At 58.5% G+C, this 21,675-nt stretch overlaps 2 protein-coding genes across 3 annotated transcripts; both read left to right on the top strand.

Annotated features, from left to right (window-relative positions):
• Positions 1 to 1,185: 1,185 nt before the first annotated feature.
• Positions 1,186 to 8,681, top strand: MTMR11 (myotubularin related protein 11). 2 transcript variants are annotated; one of them, XM_064732598.1, is made up of 16 exons: positions 1,186 to 1,291; positions 1,370 to 1,485; positions 2,049 to 2,121; positions 2,215 to 2,357; positions 2,467 to 2,705; positions 2,789 to 2,876; positions 2,952 to 3,040; positions 3,693 to 3,814; positions 3,906 to 3,969; positions 4,168 to 4,238; positions 4,306 to 4,481; positions 4,861 to 4,902; positions 5,143 to 5,313; positions 6,842 to 7,033; positions 7,575 to 7,838; positions 8,483 to 8,681. In XM_064732598.1, the coding sequence occupies exons 1-16, from the start codon at positions 1,243 to 1,245 to the stop codon at positions 8,576 to 8,578; spliced, it is 1,995 nt and encodes a 664-aa protein (XP_064588668.1). In that variant the 5' UTR covers positions 1,186 to 1,242; the 3' UTR covers positions 8,579 to 8,681. The 2 variants fall into 2 exon arrangements, with proteins under 2 accessions (XP_064588668.1, XP_064588669.1); XM_064732599.1 differs by lacking the exon at positions 4,861 to 4,902 and having other exon boundaries at positions 8,483 to 8,679.
• Positions 8,682 to 8,966: 285 nt separating this feature from the next.
• On the top strand, positions 8,967 to 19,315 carry SF3B4 (splicing factor 3b subunit 4). The gene is made up of 6 exons (XM_064732600.1): positions 8,967 to 9,129; positions 9,522 to 9,650; positions 10,929 to 11,471; positions 13,864 to 14,058; positions 16,507 to 16,677; positions 18,862 to 19,315. Exons 1-6 carry the CDS (start codon positions 9,096 to 9,098, stop codon positions 19,044 to 19,046), a joined length of 1,257 nt encoding a protein of 418 aa, XP_064588670.1. The 5' UTR covers positions 8,967 to 9,095; the 3' UTR covers positions 19,047 to 19,315.
• The last annotated feature ends 2,360 nt before the right edge of the window (positions 19,316 to 21,675 follow it).

Below are 21,675 nucleotides of genomic sequence, written 5' to 3'. Positions count from 1 at the left end.
TGATTCCGTTTTGCTACTAATTCTTGGCTTTCATTTAAAAAAGAACAGCCTCAAACACCCCTCCCTCCCTGTTTCTGTCTGTCCTTGCTGCTCTTTTCCCCACCTGCATCCCAAGGCTCCCTTTGGTACCTGAGGCTCCAAAATCAGGGATGAATCCCAGCACGGGCCACAGGGATGCTGAAGCTTTAAATGAAAACGTTTTGGGGGTGGTTGGAAGGTGGGACCCCAGCACAGTTTCCCAAGGGATTTCTGGCCCTGGGATTTTCTCTCCCAGCTCTGTTTTTCCTTCCTCCGGGCATTGTGGGCGGACACTCCGTGCCCAGCTCCACCTCTGATGATTTTCCTCCAGGATCTTCCCTCCTGCCATGGCCCCGACTGACCCCGTCCGGGCTCAAAGCCTCCAGGAAATTCCTCTCATCTGCCAAAAGCTTTTCCCAGCCCCGGGAACCTCTGCCAGGTGATTCTGCTGCAGGGGGAAAATTGGGGTGCACCAACTGCAGCCTCCAAAGCTGCGACTGCCCCAAAAATCTGGGGGGAAACAGCAGGAACGAGAGCTGGAACTGGAGTTTCTGTGTGCCTGGGTTGTGTCAGGATTTATTTGGCTGCCTCGGGTTTGGGGTGCCCGGAGGTGTCGTGGCACCGGGGGGTGGCACAGGTGGCACCGGGGGGTGGCACAGGTGGCACTGGGGCCGCCATCCACCTGCTGCCCGCTGCGGGCTCGGCGAGGCAGGGACGGGGCCGGCTTGGCTCGGCTTGGCTCGGCTGGGGAGGAGAAGGCTCCGTGCTTGTGCCGTGAGTCACCGAGCAGCCTCTGCCGCCGCCGTGTGCCCGGGAGGGGCCCCGCGCCCCTCCCGCTCCGCTGCTGCCGGGGTTTGGGGGTTCCCCCTCTTTGGAGACCCCAGACCCGCCCGTCCCTGAGGGGTGGCCGTGGGATCTGTACCCCCGACCCAACACTGAACTTTGGGGTGCCTCAGGCCGCCCCCCGTCCCCGTCCGCCCGCGGAGCTCCCGGGCTGCCCCCCTTTCCCTCCGCCGGCACCGGGGCGGAACGCCGGGATCGGCGGGGCCGGGATGAGCGGAACGCCGGGCCCCGAGGGGCGGGATGGCGGGGCAGGGATGCCAGGGGAGGGCGGGATGCCGGAGTGCAGGGCGGGATGCCGGAGCCGGGCCGGGCGCTCGGGGCTCTTTCCCGGGCCGCTCCGGCCCCGGCGCTCCGGGCCCGCCCGGCCAAAGTCCCTGCGCCATGAGCGGGGCCCCGGGCGGCCGCCGCCCGCCCTTCCCCGCGCTCCCAGGTAGGGCCGGGACCGGGGCCGGGGGTTCTGGGGGGCTCGGGGCGCTCGGAGCCCCGCACCCAGTGTCGGTCCCCGCAGGGGAGCGGGTGCTCGAGGAGGCGGCGGGCGCCCGGCGGCGCCGCGGGAACGGCGGCGGCTCCGTCCCGGGGACGCTGCTCTGCACCAACCGGCGCCTCGCCTTCGTGCCCGGCCAGGTGCGACGGGAACACCGGGAACACCGGGAACACCGGGAACGGGACCGCGGGGCCCCGCGCCGCCTGCCCTGGGGGATCCCTGCCCCGGCGCGACCCCATCCCGGCACATCCCGACCCCATCCCGGCACATCCCGATCCCATCCCGGCACATCCCGACCCCATCCCGGCACATCCCGATCCCATCCCGGCACATCCCGACCCCATCCCGGCACATCCCGATCCCATCCCGACCCCACCCCGGCGCATCCCGACCCCATCCCGGCACATCCCGACCCCATCCCGGCGCATCCCGACCCCATCCCGGCACATCCCGACCCTATCCCGGCACATCCCGATCCCACTCCGACCCCACCCCACCGCACCCCTGCCTCCCATCCCAGCTCCATCCCAGCCCACCCCGGCTCCTTGACTGCAGATCCTTCACCCTGGGAGCTCCTCACTGCAGGACATAGCGGGGACAAGGGACATCGGTGCAGATGTCCCACCCCCGATCCATCCCCGGCTCCCCTCCCGGGCCTGGGGGACGCTCCGGGCAGTTCCCAGCCCTCCCCACTCTCCCGCAGGCTCCCGGCTCCCGTGGCCTCCTGCGCCCTGAGGACGAGGTGGCGCTGCCCTGCATCCACAAACTGGTGGCAGGTACTGGGGACACTGGGGACACTGGGGACACACGCGGGATGAGCCGGGCGGCTCTCGGGGTTCAGCCCTGACCGCCTCATCCCCCGACCGCAGCCAGCAGCTTCTCCAAGCCCAAGGTGCTCACGGCCGCCTCCACCCTCAAGTTCATCCCCGAGGAGCTCGCTGTGTTCTGCCGGGATTTCCGCCTGCTCCGCTTCTCCTTCCCCGAGAACGGTTTGGCCCCGCAGGCGTTCCGGGTACGCCCGGGAGGGGCAGAGGGGTTGGACCCCCACTCTGGGGTACCCCGCGGTTCTGGGGTACCCCGGGGGGCTCCCCCCTCACAGCCCACCCCGGCTGCCCTCGCAGGTGGCCAACGCCATCGCACAGGCGCGGGAGGCGGCCGCGAGGCTGGGGGATGCTGCCGATGGCTGGGCCAGCCCTGGGGAAGCCGTCCCAGAGGAGGAGGAGGATGAGGATGAGGATGAAGGCTCCTCCACCACGCTGCTCTTCGAGAGCCTGCGGGACTGGGAGGAGGAGCTGCAGCGTCTCGGCGCTGCGGGCTGGAGGGTGAGCGCCGTCAATGAGCGCTTCGACATGGCCCCGAGGTACGGCCCCCAGCGCTGCCTGAGCCCCCCAAACGGCGCCGGAGATTTGGGGGGACCCCAGCCCGTGTCCCGCCTTCCCACAGCCTCCCGCAGTACCTCTGGGTGCCCAGCGGGCTTCTGGACCACGACCTCAAGCGAACCTTTGGCCACTTCCAGGAGCGCCGGGTGCCTGTGAGTGCCTGGGCAGGGCCGGGCAGGGTGGGGGGCACTGCGGGAGCTGGGGGTGTCACCCCGTTTCTCTTGCAGCGCCTGTGCTGGCACCACCCGGGCGGGGGGCACCTGCTGAGAGCTGCCAGCTTCCACCCGGCCTCAGAGCCGGGCAGCGAGGACGTGAGGTGGGTGCCAGGGGGCTGGGGTGGGGGCTGAGGGTGTGCCCAGGGCTGGCATTGCCTGGGGCTCCCTGTGCCCTGGGGCTGGCACAACCTGGAGCTCCCTGTGCCCCCGGCCTGGGCACACCTGGGGCTCCCGGGCTGGCACCTCCCTGTGCCCTGGGGCTGGCACAACCTGGAGCTCCCTGTGCCCCCAGACTGGCACCACCTGGGGCCCCAGGCTGGCACCTCCCTGTGCCCTGGGCTGGCACCACTTGGGGCTCCCTGTGTCCCCCCTGGAGCTCCCTGTGCCCCAGCCTGGGCACACCTGGGCTCCCTGTGCCCTGGGCTGGCCTCACCTGGGGCTCCCTGTGCCCTCAGCCTGGCACCACCTGGGGGTCCCGGGCTGGCACCTCCCTGTGCCCCCGGGCTGGCACCTCCCTGTGCCCCGGGCTGGCCTCACCTGGGGCTCCCTGTGCCCTGGGCTGGCACCACCTGGAGCTCCCTGTGTCCCCCCACCTGGGGCTCCCTGTGCCCCCGGCCTGGCACCTCCCTGTGCCCCTGGGCTGGCACCTCCCTGTGCCCTGGGCTGGCCTCACCTGGGGCTCCCTGTGCCCCTGGCCTGGCACCTCCCTGTGCCCCCGAGCTGGCACCACCCAGGGCTCCCTGTGCCCCCCAGGTGCCTGGAGGAGCTGCTGCTGGGGGGCCGTGGGCCCTGTGTGTTGGCTGACACGGCCGAGCTGCCCACGCTGGCTGACATCCAGCTGGCCCACCTGAGGCTGAGGGCGCTCTGCCTGCCAGGTGAGTGACACCAGGGGGGCACTGGGGACCCCCAGACCCACTGGGGGGGCTGGGATTCCCCCCCTCTGAACCCCCATCCCGTGGGATGCAGGTGCAGTGGCAGAGGAGAAGTGGCTCTCGGCCCTGGAGGGGACACGGTGGCTGGATCATGTGCGGTGAGCAGGGGACAAGGGGGACTTGGGGTGCAGGGAGGTATTTTAGGGAAAACTCACCCTAAATCCCACGGTGGAATGTCCCCCCCCAGCCCACCTGGCACCGTGGGGTGCTGGGGGCATTGTGGTGGGTGCATGAGCCACCCAGATGTGTGACTGTGACATTTTGGGGTGCCCTGAACCCCTGGTTTTACCCCCCAGCTCGTGCCTGAGAAAAGCAGCAGAGGTGGCGTCGCTGCTGGCAGGGAAGCGCTGCTCTGTGATCCTGCAAGGTGGGGGCTGGAAAAGGATGGGAGGGGGCTGCAAAGGGGACCCCCCCTCACCACTCTGTCCCCCCAGAACCCTCAGACCGGGACCTGAACTGCCTGCTGGCCTCCCTGGTGCAGCTCCTGGGGGACCCCCACGCCCGCTCCCTGCCCGGCTTCCAGAGCCTGGTGCAGAGGGAGTGGGTGGCAGCCGGGCACCCCTTCCCACGGAGGCTGGGGCTGCTGTGCCAGGACAGCCCCCGCGAGGAGGTGAGACCCTCACTCCTATCCCACAGCCCCCGCGAGGAGGTGAGACCCCCACTCCTATCCCACAGCCCCTAATCCTGGCCCTGGGAGGAGGTGAGACCCCCATCCCCATCCCTAACCCTGGCAGGAGGTGAGACCCCCACTCCTGTACCTTCCCTAACCCTGGGAGGAGGTGAGACCCCCATCCCCCATCCCTAACCCTGGCAGGAGGTGAGACCCCCACTCCTGTCCCATCTCTAACCCAAACACTGGCAGGTGAGACCCCCACTCCTGTCCCATGGATCCCCTTACCCTTGGCAGGAGGTGAGACCCCCACTCCTATCCCACAGCCCCTAATCCTGGCCCTGGCAGGAGGTGAGACCCCCATCCCTAACCCTGGCAGGAGGTGAGACCCCCACTCCTGTCCCACAGCCCCCGCGAGGAGGTGAGACCCCCATCCCCATTCCTAACCCCAGGAGGAGGTGAGACCCCCACTCCTGTCCCATCCCTAACCCTGGGATGAGGTGAGACCCCCACTCCTGTCCCATCCCTAACCCAAACACTGGCAGGTGAGACCCCCACTCCTGTCCCATCTCTAACCCAAACACTGGCAGGTGAGACCCCCACTCCTGTCCCATCCCTGACCCAGGAGGAGGTGACCCCACCCCATCCCCATTTCCCCCAGGCCCCCGTGTTCCTGCTCTTCCTGGACTGCACGTGGCAGCTGCTGTGGCAATTCCCTGCGCATTTTGGCTTCACCGAGGCGTTTCTGCTGGCGCTGCACGACAGCAGCTTCAGCCCCGACTGCAGCACCTTCCGCTTCAGCTGCCAGCGCCAGCGGGGCCGCAGCAGCCTGGTGAGGGCAGGGCAGCGGGGCTGCACCCCCACATCTCCCATTTCACCCCTTTCCCCCCTCAATTTCAGCTTCTCCATCCCCATTCTGAACTGGGCACCCCCAATCCCTCCCATTTCACCCCTTCTTCTCCTCACACTCAGTTTATCCATCCCCATTCCAACTGGGAAACAGGCACCCCTAAATCTCCCATTTCACCCCTTTTCCCCCTCAATTTCAGCTTCTCCATCCCCATTCCAAACTGGGCACCCCCAAACCCTCCCATTTCACCCCTTCTCCTCCTCACTTTCAGTTTCTCCACCCCCATTCCAAACTGGGCATGGGCACCCCAGATCTCCCATTTCACCCCTTTTTCCCTCAATTTCAGTTTCTCCATCCCCATTCCAAACTGGGCACCCCCAAACCCTCCCATTTCACCTTTTCCCCTCAATTTCAGTTCCTTCATCCCATTCCAACGGGAACAGCACCCCAACCTCCCTTCACCCTTCTCCTCACATTCAGTTTCTCCATCCCCATTCCAAACTGGGAACAGGCACCCCTAAATCTCCCATTTCACCCCTTTTTCCCCTCAATCTCAGCTTCTCCATCCCCATTCCAAACTGGGCACCTCCAATCCCTCCCATTTCACCCCTTCTTCTCCTCACTCTCAGTTCTCATTTCACCCCTTCTTCTCCTCACTTTCAGTTTCTCCATCTCCATTCCAAACTGGGCACGGGCACCCCAAGATCTCCCATTTCACGCCTTTTTCCCTCACTTTCAGTTTCTCCATCCCCATTCCAAACTGGGCACCCCCAAACCCTCCCATTTCACCCCTTCTTCTCCTCACTTTCAGTTTCTCACCCATTCCAACTGGGCCCCAAACCCTCCATTCACCCCTTCTCCCTCACTTTCAGTTTCTCCACCCCCATTCCAAACTGGGCACAGGCACCCCTAAATCTCCCATTTCACCCCTTTCCCCCTCAATTTCAGCTTCTCCATCCCCATTCTGAACTGGGCACCCCCAAACCCTCCCATTTCACACTTTTCCCCCTCAATTTCAGTTTCTCCATCCCCATTCCAAACTGGGCACGGGCACCCCAAACCCTCCATTTCACCCCTTCTTCTCCTCACTCTCAGTTCTCATTTCACCCCTCCTTCTCCTCAATTTCAGTTTCTTCATCCCCATTCCAAACTGGGCACCTCCAATCCCTCCCATTTCACCCCTTCTCCTCACTCTCAGTTCCCATTTCACCCCTTCTCCTCCTCACACTCAGTTTCTCCACCCCCATTCCAAACTGGGCATGGGCACCCCAGATCTCCCATTTCACCCCTTTTTCCCCTCAATCTCAGCTTCTCCATCCCCATTCCAAACTGGGCACCCCCAAACCCTCCCATTTCACCCCTTCTTCTCCCTCAATTTCAGTTTCTCCATCCCCATTCCAAACTGGGCATGGGCACCCCAAATCTCCCATTTCACCCCTTCTTTCCCCCCTCCGTGCCTCAGTTTCCCCATCCCAAACACGGCACTGATTTCCCAACTCTCCCCTCACAGCCCCGGCTCCCCAGCCAGACCTACCGGCCCATGGGGGGCTGGCAGGAGCCCGGGGGGCACAGGGGACACCCCAACCCCTGCAGCTTCCCCCCGGTGTGGGCCTGGGGCCGCCGCTACAGCCGCCAGCAGCGGGAGCAGTTCCGGAACCCCGCGGGACCCCCAGGCCCTGCTGGGCCCCCGACCCCCAGCACGGTGAGTGGGGCTGCACCCTCCCTTCTTCCCTCAATCCCTGGGATTTCCCCCATTTCCTCTTGCTTTCAGCCCCTTTTATTCCTATTTTTTCAGCATTTTTCCTCCCCTGTTCTCCCTTTGAGGGAAAATCCCCAAATGGGATTTTTCCCCCCATTTTGTTTACCCCTAATTTTTCCACCCCATTTTTCCCCTCCCTGTTTTCCCCTCAAAGGAAAATCCCAAAATGGGATTTTTCTCCTTTTTGTTTCCCGCTATTTTTTCCTATTTTTCCACACCATTTTTCTCTCCCTGTTTTCCCTTTGAGGGAAAATCCCAAAACTGGATTTCCCCCCTTTTTGTTTGCCCCTTAATTTTTCCATCCTATTTTTCCTCCCTTGTTTTCCTCTCCAAGGGAATCTAAATAATGATTTTACCCCTTTGTGCCATTTTTCTGGTTTTACTATTTTTCTTGTTTTGCCTTCAAAGGAAAATCCCAGACTGGGATTTTTCCCCATTTTGTTGCCCCCTAACTTTTCCTAATCCCAGTTTTCTCCTTCCCCAGCCCGCAGAGCCCTGCCCGTGGGGGGAGCCCAGGCTGGTGCTGGCTCTGGCCAAGGGCTCCCTGTGCCCACACTCCCTGCCCTGGTGGAGCCGCCCCCCCCAGCGCCCCCCACTCTGGGGGTCCCCCTCGGGCAGCCAGGGGACACTGGGGGGGCTCTTGGGGACATCGTGCCAGCCCCCCCCGGGGCTGCTGCTGCCCTGCACCGCCGGGCCCTGCGTGCGGCTCTGGCACCGCTGCTACCTCAGGGGGCTGCCCCAGGAACAGGTACGGGGAAACTGAGGCACGGGGCGGATGGGGTGGGGGGCCTGGGTTGGGGGGTCCGGGTTTGGGGGGTGTCAGCCCTGTCCTGATGTTTGGGTTGGGGCTGAGGATGGATTTGTGTCCATCAGGGGATGGATGGATGATGGATGGATGGATGGATGGATGGATGGATGGATGGATGGATGGATGGATGGATGGATGATGGATGATGGATGGATGGATGGATGGAATGGATGGATGGGATGGATGATGGATGGATGGATGGATATGGATGGATGGATGGATGATGGATGGATGGATGGATGGATGGGTGGATGGATGATGGATGATGGATGGATGGATGGATGATGGATGGATGATGGATGGATGGATGGATGGATGGATGGATGGATGATGGATGGATGGATGGATGGATGATGGATGATGGATGGATGGATGGATGGATGGATGGATGGATGGACGGACCCCATGTCTATCCATGGATGGACGGATGGACAGACAGACCCCATGTCCATCCATCCTACCCTGTCCTGCACTGGACATTCAGCCCCGTGTTCCCACCCCTGTGTCCCTGTCCCATGATGAACCCTCCACCCACGTTCTGGTCCCCGTGTCCCCACCCCGTGCTGGATGTGCTCTCCCTGCAGCATGGCCGCTTGGCCCCATCCCTGGCCGGGCTGACCGAGGAGCTGCAGCTGCTCCAGGAGCGGCTCCGTGCCTGGAACCTGAGCAGACCCCACTGAGACCCGGAGGACACCAGAGCCCACCCAGGATCGCTCGGGCACTGGGGCTCTGAACCCCCCGGTGCTCCCCGCAGCTGCCCAGGCTACCTCTGGGCGCTTGGCACTACCGGGAATTGCGGAGCGGCGGCTCCCGACGTGTACCCTATGCCAGGCGGACGCTGCGGGGGTCTCGGTTTTCCATTAAATTTGTGCTGCCTCCATGAGGCTCCAGGAGCTCAGGGATGGGGACTGGAATGGGGATGGGAACACTGCGGGAGCCCAGATCTGGGACCTCCAGCACTGAGGGCCCTCCTGGCCTCGAGGGCCATGTCGCGAGAGAAAGGCCATGTCTCGAGAGAAAGGCCATGTCGCGACAGAAGGAAGGGCAGCGCCCCCGCCCCGTCCACACTCAAGATGGCGGCCGCGCCTTCCCCTCACGACACCACTTCCGGTCCCTTCCCGCTGACGCCATGCTTGCGCGCTGACGTCACGCGCGTGCGTGCCTGCGTGCGGCGCCGCGCGCGGGGAGAGGGACAAGATGGCGGCGGGGCCGATCTCGGAGAGGAACCAGGGTGGGAGCGGCGGGACCGGCCCGGCGGCACCGGGGGCACGGCGGGGCTGGGGCAGCGCTGAGGGCACTCACGGGGACACCGCGGGGGCGCTGGGGAGGCCTTGGGCGCGCCGGGGGCGTGCGGAATGTGTGCATACCGTGGGGGTGCTGTGGGTACATCCTGAGGGGATGAGGGGTCCTTGGTGCATCCTGGAAGGGCTGGAGGGGATTTTGGGCTCCCTGAGACACGGAGGGAGGCGCTGGGGGAGCTCCGGGGTTCTGGTGGGCTGTGGTTTATTCACGAAGGAAAAAGAGGGGTTGGGTGCTCGTGGATTAAGGGCTGATGGGGAAGGGGTTTCGGGGGAAGGAGGTTCGGGTTTGTGGGGGTCCCGGTTCTGATCTCGGTTCTCGCAGATGCCACGGTGTACGTGGGGGGCCTGGACGAGAAGGTCAGCGAGCCCCTGCTCTGGGAGCTGTTCCTGCAGGCAGGGCCCGTGGTCAACACGCACATGCCCAAGGACCGGGTCACGGGCCAGCACCAGGGTGAGGGAGCGCGAAAGCGCCGAGCCGGGGCTGGGATTGGGGTGTGGAAAGTGTGGAAAAGGGGGATCATCCTCTGGCCCTCGAGGAGATGGCCCTCTCTTCGAGCTGGGTTTTATGAGCTCTCAGAATTTCTCACACCTGAGATAGCTCTGCTACATAAAATTAACAGGATGGGTTTTGAGGTGGTGTTGGAAACAGGAAAAAGGTTTAAAAAAGGCAAAATAACAAAGCTCTTACAGAGAAAAAGCTGAGCTAAGGGTAACAGGTTCTTCCTTTTGCTAAGCTTCTCAAAAAGCAATTATTTCCCTTCTTCTCTTCTTTTTTTAAATGAATTACTTAGGTGGGACTTTTTGGCCTCTATCTAATTGGCAGCCCTAAGTCTTAGGTGAAATCTTTAAAGCCTTATGAGGTGTCTTTGTACAAATTGAGGAGAGAAACTTCTGAGTTTTTTTTTCCTTTTTTAGCAGACAAAGAATAATTTACCCACTCCATCAATGGGATGGGCACATTCCTTACATGGGGGTGCCATGATTTAAATAAAGTGAGGATTTAATCAAGTATTAGGTGGTGTTAAAATAAAATCAGGTGGGTTTCAGTGAATGATTAAATGGGGTTTTCAATGAGCTGGAGTCTTAAATCAGGTGGGTGGTGTGTGGGGGGGGATTCTGTCCTGAAATAGTTTTGGGGTCCAGGATTTCTGTCCTGAAATCCTTTTAGGGTTCAGGATTTCCGTCCTAAATCTTTTGGATTTCTGTCCAGGATTTCTGTCCTGAAATCCTTTTGGGGTCCAGGATTCCTGTCCAGGATTTCAGTCCAGGGTTTCTCTCCTGAAATCCTTTTGGGGTCCAGGATTTCAGTCCAGGATTTCTGTCCTGAAATCCTTTTGGGGTCCAGGATTTCTCTCCAAGATTTCTGTCCTGAAATCCTTTTGGGGTCCAGGATTTCTCTCCAAGATTTCTGTCCTGAAATCCTTTTGGGGTCCAGGATTTCTGTCCAGGGTTTCTCTCCTGAAATCCTTTTGGGGTCCAGGATTTTTGTCCAGGGTTTCTGTCCTGAAATCCTTTTGGGGTCCAAGATTTCTATCCTGAAATCTTTTGGATTTCTGCCCAAGGTTTCTGTCCTGAAGTCCTTTTGGGGTCTAGGATCTCTGTCCAAGATTTCTGTCCTGAAATCCTTTTGGGGTCCAGGATTTTTGTCCAAGATTTCTCTGCTGAAATCCTTTTGGGGTCCCCCCTGAGATGCCTTTGAGGTGTGTTGAGCCCTTTTGGGGTCCCCCAGGCTACGGCTTCGTGGAGTTCCTGAGCGAGGAGGACGCCGACTACGCCATCAAGATCATGAACATGATCAAGCTCTACGGCAAACCCATCCGCGTCAACAAGGCCTCGGCCCACAACAAGAACCTGGACGTGGGCGCCAACATCTTCATCGGCAACCTGGACCCCGAGATCGACGAGAAGCTGCTCTACGACACCTTCAGCGCCTTCGGCGTCATCCTGCAGACCCCCAAGATCATGAGGGACCCCGACACGGGCAACTCCAAGGGTTACGCCTTCATCAACTTCGCCAGCTTCGACGCGTCGGACGCGGCCATCGAGGCCATGAACGGGCAGTACCTGTGCAACCGGCCCATCACCGTGTCCTACGCCTTCAAGAAGGACTCCAAGGGCGAGCGGCACGGCTCGGCGGCCGAGCGGCTGCTGGCGGCGCAGAACCCGCTGTCCCAGGCCGACCGGCCCCACCAGCTCTTCGCCGACGCGCCGCCGCCGCCGACCGTCCCCACGCCCGTGGTGACCGCGCTGGGGCCGGGGGTGACGCCGCCAGGTGGGTGACAGGGTGGGTGACAGGGTGGGTGACACCGCCGGGTGGGTGACACCTCGAGGTGGGTGATACCGCCGGGTGGGTGACACTGCCGGGTGACACTGCCAGGTGGGTGACACTGCCAGGTGGGTGACACTGCCGGGTGGGTGACACCGCCGGGTGGGTGACAGGGTAGGTGACACCACTGGGTGGGTGACACTGCCAGGTGGGTGACACTGCCAGGTGGGTGACACTGCCAGGTGGGTGACAGGGTGGGTGACACTGCCGGGTGGGTGACACTGCCGGGTGGGTGACAGGGTGGGTGACACCACCGGGTGGGTGACGCCTCCAGGTGGGTGACGCCGCCAGGTGGGTGACAGGGTGGGTGACACCGCTGGGTGGGTGACACCTCCGGGTGGGTGACAGGGTGGGTGACGCCGCCAGGTGGGTGACAGGGTGGGCGACACCGCCAGGTGGGTGACAGGGTGGGTGACACTGCCGGGTGGGTGACACTGCCAGGTGGGTGACAGGGTGGGTGACACTGCCAGGTGGGTGACACTGCCGGGTGGGTGACACTGCCAGGTGGGTGACAGGGTGGGTGACACTGCCAGATAGGTGACACCGCTGGGTGGGTGACAGGGTGGGTGACACCGCCGGGTGGGTGACACCTCGAGGTGGGTGATGCCGCCAGGTGGGTGACAGGGTGGGTGACACTGCCGGGTGGGTGACAGGGTGGGTGACACTGCCAGATAGGTGACACCGCTGGGTGGGTGACACCACCAGTTGGGTGACAGGGTGGGTGACACTGCCAGGTAGGTGACGCCGCCAGGTAGGTGACACTGCCAGATAGGTGACACTGCTAGTTGGGTGACAGGGTGGGTGACACTGCCAGGTGGGTGACACCGCCAGGTGGGTGACACTGCCAGATAGGTGACACCGCCGGGTGGGTGACAGGGTGGGTGACACCGCCAGTTGGGTGACAGGGTGGGTGACACTGCCAGATAGGTGACACTGCCACTTGGGTGACAGGGTGGGTGACACTGCCAGGTGGGTGACGCCACCAGGAGGGTGACACCGCCAGGTGGGTGACACCTCGAGGTGGGTGACACTGCCAGGTGGGTGACAGGGTGAGTGACACTGCCAGGTGGGTGACACTGCCGGGTGGGTGACACTGCCGGGTGACACTGCCAGTTGGGTGACAGGGTGGGTGACGCCACCAGGAGGGTGACACCTCGAGGTGGGTGACACCGCCAGGTGGGTGACAGGGTGAGTGACACTGCCAGGTGGGTGACACTGCCGGGTGGGTGACAGGGTAGGTGACACCACTGGGTGGGTGACACTGCCAGATGGGTGACAGGGTGGGTGACACTGCCGGGTGGGTGACACCTCCAGGTGGGTGACACCTCCAGGTGGGTGACACTGACGGGTGGGTGACAGGGCGGGTGACACCTCGAGGTGGGTGATACCCCCGGGTGGGTGACACCACCAGGTGGGTGACAAGGTTGGGTAAAAGGTGGTGGCACCACCTCGGTTGTGTTTTCAGGGGTGCCCCGATGAAGGGAGGAATGATGTGTCTGATTCTGTGTCCTCAGAAGGCTGATAATATAATATAATATAATATAATATAATATAATATAATATAATATAATATAATATAATATAATATAATATAATATAATATAATATAATATAATATAATATAATATAATATAATATAATATAATATATATTTTACATAATATTAGTATATATAATATATATATAATATATGTTATTATGTATTATATATTATATTGTACAAATATATTATATCATATCATATCATTTATATTCTGTCATATGATACTATATTATATTACATTATATTATACTAAAGAATATAGGTGAATATAGAAGATATAAAATATATTCTATATAGAATATATAGTTGAATAGAGAATTTAGAATATATAAAAATAGTATACTATACTAAAAGATACTATACTACAGAATACAAAAAATACTGAATGCTAAAATATAGTATATATAGAATATAAAATATAGAATATATAGAATGTATCTATATTCTATGTTCCATATATTCTATGTATTCTATATATCCTATATATTCTATACATTCTGTGTTGAATATGTAGAATATATAGTTGAATATAGAATTTAGAATATATAAAAAACACCATACTATATTAAAAATACAGAAAAGATACTTACTGAATGACAAAAAGATAATGAATAGAATACAGAATATATAGAATAATAATTCTATATAGCATATATATTCTATATTCTTTATAGAGTATATATTCTATATAGAACATATAGTTGAATATAGAATTTAGAACATATTAAAATATCCTAGCAAAAGGATTTTTCACGAAATTTGCCCGTGACATCAATTTCCCCGTTTGTGTTTCAGGCCTGCCTCCCCCCGGCTCGTTCCCGCCTCCGGTGCCGCCGCCCGGGGCGCTGCCCCCCGGGATGCCCCCGGCCATGCCCCCCCCGCCGATGCCCCCGGGCGCCGGAGCCCCCGGGCCCCCCTCGGGAGCTGCCCCTGCCGGGGGGCACCCCCCTCACCCACACCCGTTCCCGCCAGGAGGGATGCACCACCCAGGTACGGGGCTGCCGGGGACACGGAGCCTCCTCTTGGTGGCTTTTCTCTCCTTTCTCCTCTCCTCCTTCCCTTTCTTGTCTGCTTCCTTCTCCTTTCCTTCTCTTCTCCTTCTCCTCTCCTTCTCTTCTCCTTCTCCTCTTTTCCATCTTCTCTCCTTTCTTTCTCTTCCCTTTTTCCTTTTCCTTTCCCTTTCTCCTCCTTTCTCTTCTTCCTTCTCTCTCCTCTCTCCTTCCCTTTCCCTTTCCCTTTCCCTTTCCCTTTCCCTTTCCCTTTCCCTTTCCCTTTCCCTTTCCTTTCCCTTTCCCTTCCTTCTCCTTTCCATCTCCTTTCTTTCTCTTCCTTTTTTCCTTTTCCTTTCCCCTCCTTTCTCCTTTTCCCTTCTCTCTCATCTCCTTTCTCCTTTCTCCCTTCTCCCTTCCCTTCCCTTCCCTTCCCTTCCCTTCCCTTCCCTTCTCCCTTCCCTTCTCCCTTCCCTTCCCTTCCCTTCCCTTCCCTTCCCTTCCCTTCCCTTCCCTTCCCTTCTCCCTTCCCTTCCCTTCCCTTCCCTTCCCTTCCCTTCCCTTCCCTTCCCTTCCCTTCCCTTCCCTTCCCTTCCCTTCCCTTCCTTCCCCCTTTGCTTCTCTCTTCTCTCCTGTCTTCATTCCCTCTCCTCTTTCCTCTCCTCTCTCCCCTTTTCTCCTTTCCTCTCCCCTTTCCCTTTCTCCTTTCCTTCAATTCCTGCTAGACACTTCAAACAATTCAAACATAAACAAAATGTTTCATTTCTATATTAGAACTAATTAACTGACTGGTCCATTTAAGGAATTAAGCACATGGCATCCAGTAATTTTATGATAATTATCAAAATAGTGAAATACAGTCTGAGCGAGGGTTGTGATTGCTGAAGGATCTGGGGAATTCAGGAATTTTTTGTGTCTGGGAGGCACCAGGGCAGGGAGAGGGTTGGGAGGTGTGGGAGGCAGGGACACAGGAAGGGAGGAGCTGATTTTGGCATTAATAATTGAATTAAACCAGGTTTTTTTCCCTGATTCCCCACATTTTGGCCCCGTGGTGCTGGGAAGGAGCTGTGTCTGCATCTCAGCTCTGTGTCCAAAAGCACAAATTCTGTGAAATGTGCAGTTTAATGATTCTCTGGGATTTGTTTGATCCTGTGGCTCCAGAGCCACCCTAATTAGGGAGCTTTGTGTGATCCTGCTCTGGCCATGCCAGGAACAGATGCTGCAGGGCCTGAGCAGGGCCAATTACACCTGAAAGGGAAAACCAGGCTCAGGAGGAAACAATCAGTTATTTGTGGGGTTTTTTAATGGGATAATTGACAGAAAGGAAATTTGGGGGAACCCTGACTGCCCCAGTCAGAGCAGGGCAACCTCCAGCTTTGGATTGCTTTGGGAGCTTGCCCAAATTCTGCAGGGATGGGGATTCCTCACTGTCCCAGGGCTGCACACTCTCTTTATTCCATCTTTTCCCACCCTCTTGCATCCAAACCCTTTCCTTTTACTGTGAACTCTGTGTTCCCTTCTTTTTAACCCCTTTTGGGCAGCAGAAACCCCTCTGCACCCCTGATTTCCAGATCCAGCTGGAATTCCAAACCCAGCTGGAATTTTGGTTCCTGGGGGTGCCCAGAGCTGCTTCCCTTCTCTTTAACCCCTTCTTGGCAGCAGAAACCCCTCTGCACCCATGATTTTCAAACCCAGCTGGAATTCAAGATCCAGAATTTTGGTTCCTGGGGGTGCCCAGAGCTGTTTCCCTTCTCTTTAACCCTTTCTTGGCAGCAGAATCCCCTCTGCACCCATTATTTTCAAACGCAGCTGAATTCCAAACCCAGCTGGAATTTTGGTTCCTGGGGGTGCCCAGAGCTGCTTCCCTTCTCTTTAACCCTTTCTTGGCAGCAGAATCCCCCTCTGCACCCATTATTTTCAAACCCAGCTGGAAGTCAAGATCCAGAATTTTGGTTCCTGGGGGTGCCCAGAGCTGCTTCCCTTATCTTTAACCCCTTCTTGGCAGCAGAAACCCCTCTGCACCCCTGATTTCCAGATCCAGCTGGAATTCCAAATCCAGCTGGAATTTTGGTTCCTGGGGGTGCCCAGAGCTGCTTCCCTTCTCTTTAACCCTTTCTTGGCAGCAGAATCCCCCTCTGCACCCCTGATTTCCAAACCCAGCTGGAATTCAAGATCCAGAATTTTGGTTCCTGGGGGTGCCCAGAGCTGTTTCCCTTCTCTTTAACCCCTTCTTGGCAGCAGAAACCCCTCTGCACCCCTGATTTCCAAATCCAGCTGGAATTCAAGATCCAGAATTTTGGTTCCTGGGGGTGCCCAGAGCTGTTTCCCTTCTCTTTAACCCTTTCTTGGCAGCAGAATCCCCCCCTGCACCCCTGATTTCCAAACCCAGCTGCAGTTTTGATTCCTGGGGGGGCTCCCTGACACCCCTAACTCCATCCCCCCCCCCCAGGAATGCCACCCATGCAGGTGCACCACGGCCCCCCTGGCATGGGGCAGCACCACCCAGGACCACCAGGCTCAGGGGGGCAGCCACCCCCCCGGCCCCCCCCGGGAATGCCACACCCAGGACCCCCCCCCATGGGGCTCCCCCCTCGGGGGCCACACTTTGGATCTCCAATGGGTGAGTGGGGTCTGGTTTTGGGGGAGGAAGAGGAGGAGGAGGAGGGGTGTGGAGGAAAATCTGGGGGATCTGGCACCCCCCCAACACTTTGGGGTGTTCACGGGGGTTCCTCATTGGGACCCTGTAACCCCCCCATGGGGATATCCACAGATTTGGGGTGGTTCTGGAAGCTCATGGGGGTCTTGGGAGCAATTCCTGATTTGGGGGAGTGTGTGCCAAGCTGGGAGGGGGGCACCAAGCTGGATGTGGGTGGGGTGGGCTGCCTGGGAATTTTGGGAGGTGGGTTTGGATCATGTTCCTGCAGGGGGGTTGGGGGTTTTTGTCCTTTTTCCCCTGTCCCCCTGCCCCATTTTTGGAGCAATTCCTGATTTTGGGGAGTGTTTGCCAAGCTGGGGGGGCACCCCTGGGTGTGGGTGGGCACCTCCAGGGAATTTTGGGAGCTGGGTTTGGATCATGTTCCTGCAGGGGGTTTGGGGGGCTCTGTCCTTTCCCCTGGCACTGACCCCCCTTTTTTTGGAGCAATTCCTGATTTTGGGGAGTGTTTGCCAAGCTGGGGGGGCATCCCCTGGGTGTGGGTGAGGTGGGGTGGGCACCTCCAGGGAAGTTTGGGAAATGGGTTTGGGGTTGGATCATGTTCCTGCAGGGGGTTTGGGGGTTTTTGTCCTTTTTCCCCTGTCCCCCTGCCCCATTTTTGGGGCAGTTCCTGGTTCTGGGGGGTGTTTGCCAAGCTGGGTGTGGATGGGATGGGGTGGGCAGCTCCAGGGAGGTTTGGGCTGGTGGTTCATGTTTCTCCAAGGGTTTGGGGGGTTTCTGTCCTTTCCCCCTGGCACTGACCCACCCTGTTTTTGGGGCAATTCCTGATTCTTTGCCAATCTGGAGGGGGGCACCTGCTGCATGTGGCACTCCTGGGTGTGGGTGGGCACCTCCAGGGAATTTTTGGGAAATGGGTTTGGGGTTGGATCATGTTCCTGCAGGGGTTTGGGGGTTTTTGTCCTTTTTCCTCTGTCCCCCTGCCCCATTTTTGGAGCAATTCCTGATTCTGGGGGTGTTTGCCAAGCTGGGTGGTGGGTGGGTGTGGTGGGCAGCTCCAGGGAATTTTGGGAAATGGTTTGGGTTGATGGATCATGTTCCTGCAGGTGGTTTGGGGGGCTCTGTCCTTTCTCCCCTGTCCCCTGTTTTTGGAGCAGTTCCTGATTTTGGGGAGTGTGTGCCAAGCTGGGGGGGCACCTGTTGCATGTGGCACCCCTGGGTGTGAGTGGGGGTGATGGGCACTACCAGGGAGTTTGGGAGGTGTTTTGGGCTGGTGGTTCATGTTTCCCCAGGGTTTGGGGGTCTCTGTCCTTTCCCCCCTGTCCCCCGTTTTTGGAGCAATTCCTGATTTTGGGGAGTGTGTGCCAAGCTGGGGGGGCACCCCTGGGTGTGGGTGGGCAGCTCCAGGGAGGTTTGGGCTGGTGGTTCACGTTCCCCCAGGGGTTTTGGGGTCTCTCTCCCCCATCACTGACCCCCCCTGTTTTTGGGGCAGTTTCTGAATTTGGGGGGTGTTTGCCAAGCTGGGTGTGGATGGGATGGGGTGGGCAGCTCCAGGGAGGTTTGGGCTGGTGGTTCACGTTCCCCCAGGGGTTTTGGGGTCTCTCTCCCCCCATCACTGACCCCCCTGTCCCCTGTTTTTGGGGCAATTCCTGATTCTTTGCCAATCTGGGGGGGGTGGCACCTGCTGCATGTGGCACCCCTGGGTGTGGGTGGGCAGCTCCAGGGAGGTTTGGGCTGGTGGTTCATGTTCTCCCAGGGGTTTTGGGGTCTCTCTGCCCCCCTTCACTGACCCCCCCTGTTTTTGGGGCAGTTTCTGAATTTGGGGAGTGTTTGCCAAGCTGCTGCATGTGGCACCCCTGGGTGTGGGTGGGGTGGGGTGGGCACTACCAGGGGAGTTTGGGAGGTGTTTTTGGGCTGGTGGTTCACGTTCCCCCAGGGGTTTTGGGGTCTCTCTCCTCCCTTCACTGACCCCCCCTGTTTTTGGGGCAATTCCTGATTCTGGGGGGTGTTTGCCAATCTGGGGGGGGGCACCTGCTGCATGTGGCGCCCCTGGGTGTGGGTGGGCAGCTCCAGGGAGGTTTGGGCTGGTGGTTCACGTTCCCCCAGGGGTTTTGGGGTCTCTCTCCCCCATCACTGACCCCCCTGTCCCCACAGGTCACCCCGGGCCGCTGCCGCACCACGGGCTCCGCGGGCCCCCCCCGCTGATGCCGCCCCACGGCTACAATGGGCCCCCCAGGCCCCCCCCCTACGGCTACCAGAGGGTCCCTCTGCCCCCTCGGCCGGCTCAGAGACCCCCGGGGGTCCCCCCACGAGGGCCCTTGCGGGGACCCCTGCCCTGAGAGGGGGGGCACCCTCTGCCCCCCATCCCTGCCCAGCCCTTGGGATCAACATTCCCACCCCTGCCAAGGGCTGGGGGCCACGCCCTGCTCCTCCCTTCCCTCCCCGTTTCTTCCCCCCATTTGTTTTTATAGTTTTAATTTTCCTCCCTCTCCCCACCTCCTCCTGTTTCTCTGGAAGCTTTTCCAAGCTCCTTTTTACAGGATTTTTGTTGGTTTTGTATGGAAAGCAGTGGCCAACCACTTGCAAATAAAGGATTTAGGAACCAGAAGGGTTTCTGGGTTGGGACTGAGATCTCTTGGGGCAGAGCTGAGCCGTGGTTGATCCCTGCTCCACCTGTAAGCCTGCAAGAGCTGCTCCAAGGAATTTCTGGATTCCCATTCTTGTTCTGCCCAAATCCAAGGAGCTGAGGTTGGACTCTGGAATATTTTGGTGCCAAGGTTTAACCAAAGCCAAACATTCCCCTGGGAAATCTTCAAACCTCTTCTCCTGCCCCTGGGCAATGGCAGAGCTCCCAAGAGCTGGGAGTTTGTGGGGGGACATGGAAGTGGGAATTTGCTCTTCCCTTCCCTTCCCTTCCCTCCCTTCCCTTCCTCCTTCCTTCCCTTCCTTCCCTCCTTCCCTTCCCTTCCTTCCTTCTCCTTCCCTTCCCTTCCTTCCCCTTCCCTTCCTTCCCTTCTTCATCTTCTTACAGCCAGGTGGGAGCCTTGGGGTCTGGATGGGGTGGAAGGGGAAGGTTGGAAGCCCCTCCTGATCCTTCACGTGCAGAAATGTGGGGAGAGCCCCACGTGGATTGCTGGAATGAGTGGATTTAGGGGTGGGAATGGGGGTTCCCTGTGGTGCTGAAGAAATCTCCAGTATCCAGAGAATCCTGTCTGGATGCAGGGAGCCCCAGGGTGGCATTCCCTGCTCCTCAATCCTGGAAACCACCAGGATCCCCCCAGGGCTGCCAGTCTGCCTGCATGGACATCATCATCATCATCATCCTCATCATCATCCCCTTCTCCCCTGCAGGCACCCACTGTCATCCCCTCATCCCTGGTGTTCTGTCATTCCCAGTTACATCCTTTCTTCCCTCAGACTGCAGTCCTTTGTCAGCCCTGATTTTCTCCTCTTTCCTCCCATTTCACCCCAGTTTTTATCCCATTCCCCTCAGCTCTTTCCCAGTTACATCCTCTCTCTTCCCCATGACTGCAGTTCATTTTCAGCCCTGATTTTCTCCCCTTTCCTCCCATTTCATCCCAGTTTTTATCCCATTCCCCTCATCTCTTTCCCAGTTACATCCTCTCTTCCAGTCCTTTGTCAGCCCTGATTTTCTCCTCTTTCCTCCCATTTCATCCCAGTTTTTATCCCATTCCCCTCAGCTCTTTCCCAGTTACATCCTCTCTTCCAGTCCTTTGTCAGCCCTGATTTTCTCCTCTTTCCTCCCATTTCATCCCAGTTTTTATCCCATTCTCCTCATCTCTTTCCCACATTTTGGGCTGGATGGGGCTCTCAGGACAAGAGGAGCCATTCTCTGTCCTCCTGCCAGCCCTGTTCCCTCTGATAATCCACAAAAGCACCCTGGGGCTCGGTGCTGGCAGTGGCATTGAGTCACAGGGTGCCTGAGGATGTGGCACTCCTGCCTTGTCCCCTCCCTGTGATCCTGGCGGGCACAGCCTGGAGATCCTGGTGCTGCCCATTCCTCCAGTGCCAGCCTTGCCCTGCACTTCCACCCCTCTTTCAGGTTTTTTTTTTTTAATCCCAGCTATCAATGTCACAATTTGCTTCTCATCTCGTGGATTTCTAAATCCTTCCCAGTGCTTCCCAATCCTTCCCAGACTGGTCCCCATCCCTGTTTTTCCAGTCGGAGGGGTGAAAGTGCTGATCTTGATGGATCCTGACAGAGTGTGAGGCTTTGGGGTTGGCACCCTGGAATTTGGGGAGGGATGCAGGAGAAGGTTGGAGCTCTGGGAATGTTGGGGTGCGGGATGAGGGGGCTCTGGGAATGTTGGGGTGCAGGATGAGGGAGCTCTGGGAATGTTGGGGTGCAGGATGAGGGGGCTCTGGGAATGTTGGGGTGCAGGATGGGGGCTCTGGAATGTTGGGTGCAGGATGGGGGCTCTGGGAATGTTGGGGTGCAGGATGAGGGGCTCTGGGAATATTGGGTGCAGATGAGGGGCTCTGGGAATGTTGGGGTGCAGGATGAGGGCTCTGGGAATGTTGGGGTGCAGGATGGGGGCTCTGGGAATGTTGGGGTGCAGGATGAGGGAGCTCTGGGAATGTTGGGGTGCAGGATGAGGGGGCTCTGGGAATGTTGGAATTCCAGTAAAAGGGGTCAGGGAGGATTTTTCTTGTGGGGTCACCCCAAATTCCCTCCACGCTGAGCTCAGCCACTCCCAGGAGCACCCAGCACCCCACAGCCTTTTTTGGAGGTTTTGGGGGGTTTTTTTTGCAGCTCCCAATTTTCCACCCTCAGCAATCCATCCATGAGAAACGGGGGTGGCTCTGGACATCCCGTGCTGCAACGTGCATCTCCAGCCCTAAAAATTCCCTAAAAAAAAAATTAAAAAATCCATCGCGGGGGGGTTTTTTTGTGTGTCGCGTTGTAGCCTCGGGGCCGTGTCTGAGCAGCCCAGGCGGGGACGATTT

This window comes from Zonotrichia leucophrys, chromosome 25 (genome assembly GCF_028769735.1).
Source record: "Zonotrichia leucophrys gambelii isolate GWCS_2022_RI chromosome 25, RI_Zleu_2.0, whole genome shotgun sequence".
Classification (NCBI taxonomy): domain Eukaryota; kingdom Metazoa; phylum Chordata; class Aves; order Passeriformes; family Passerellidae; genus Zonotrichia; species Zonotrichia leucophrys.
This window is presented reverse-complemented; position numbering and strand designations above follow the sequence as displayed.

Excerpts from the sequence above, each read along its gene's own strand:
- SF3B4 (XM_064732600.1), top strand. The coding sequence starts at position 9,096 with ATGGCGGCGGGGCCGATCTCGGAGAGGAACCAGG. Across the intron at positions 14,059-16,506 it reads AGGAGGGATGCACCACCCAG|GAATGCCACCCATGCAGGTG; the intron begins GTACGGGGCTGC and ends CCCCCCCCCCAG. Across the intron at positions 16,678-18,861 it reads ACACTTTGGATCTCCAATGG|GTCACCCCGGGCCGCTGCCG; the intron begins GTGAGTGGGGTC and ends CTGTCCCCACAG.
- MTMR11 (XM_064732598.1), top strand. The coding sequence starts at position 1,243 with ATGAGCGGGGCCCCGGGCGGCCGCCGCCCGCCCTTCCCCGCGCTCCCA. Across the intron at positions 2,877-2,951 it reads TCCAGGAGCGCCGGGTGCCT|CGCCTGTGCTGGCACCACCC; the intron begins GTGAGTGCCTGG and ends TTTCTCTTGCAG. Across the intron at positions 3,970-4,167 it reads CGGTGGCTGGATCATGTGCG|CTCGTGCCTGAGAAAAGCAG; the intron begins GTGAGCAGGGGA and ends TTTACCCCCCAG.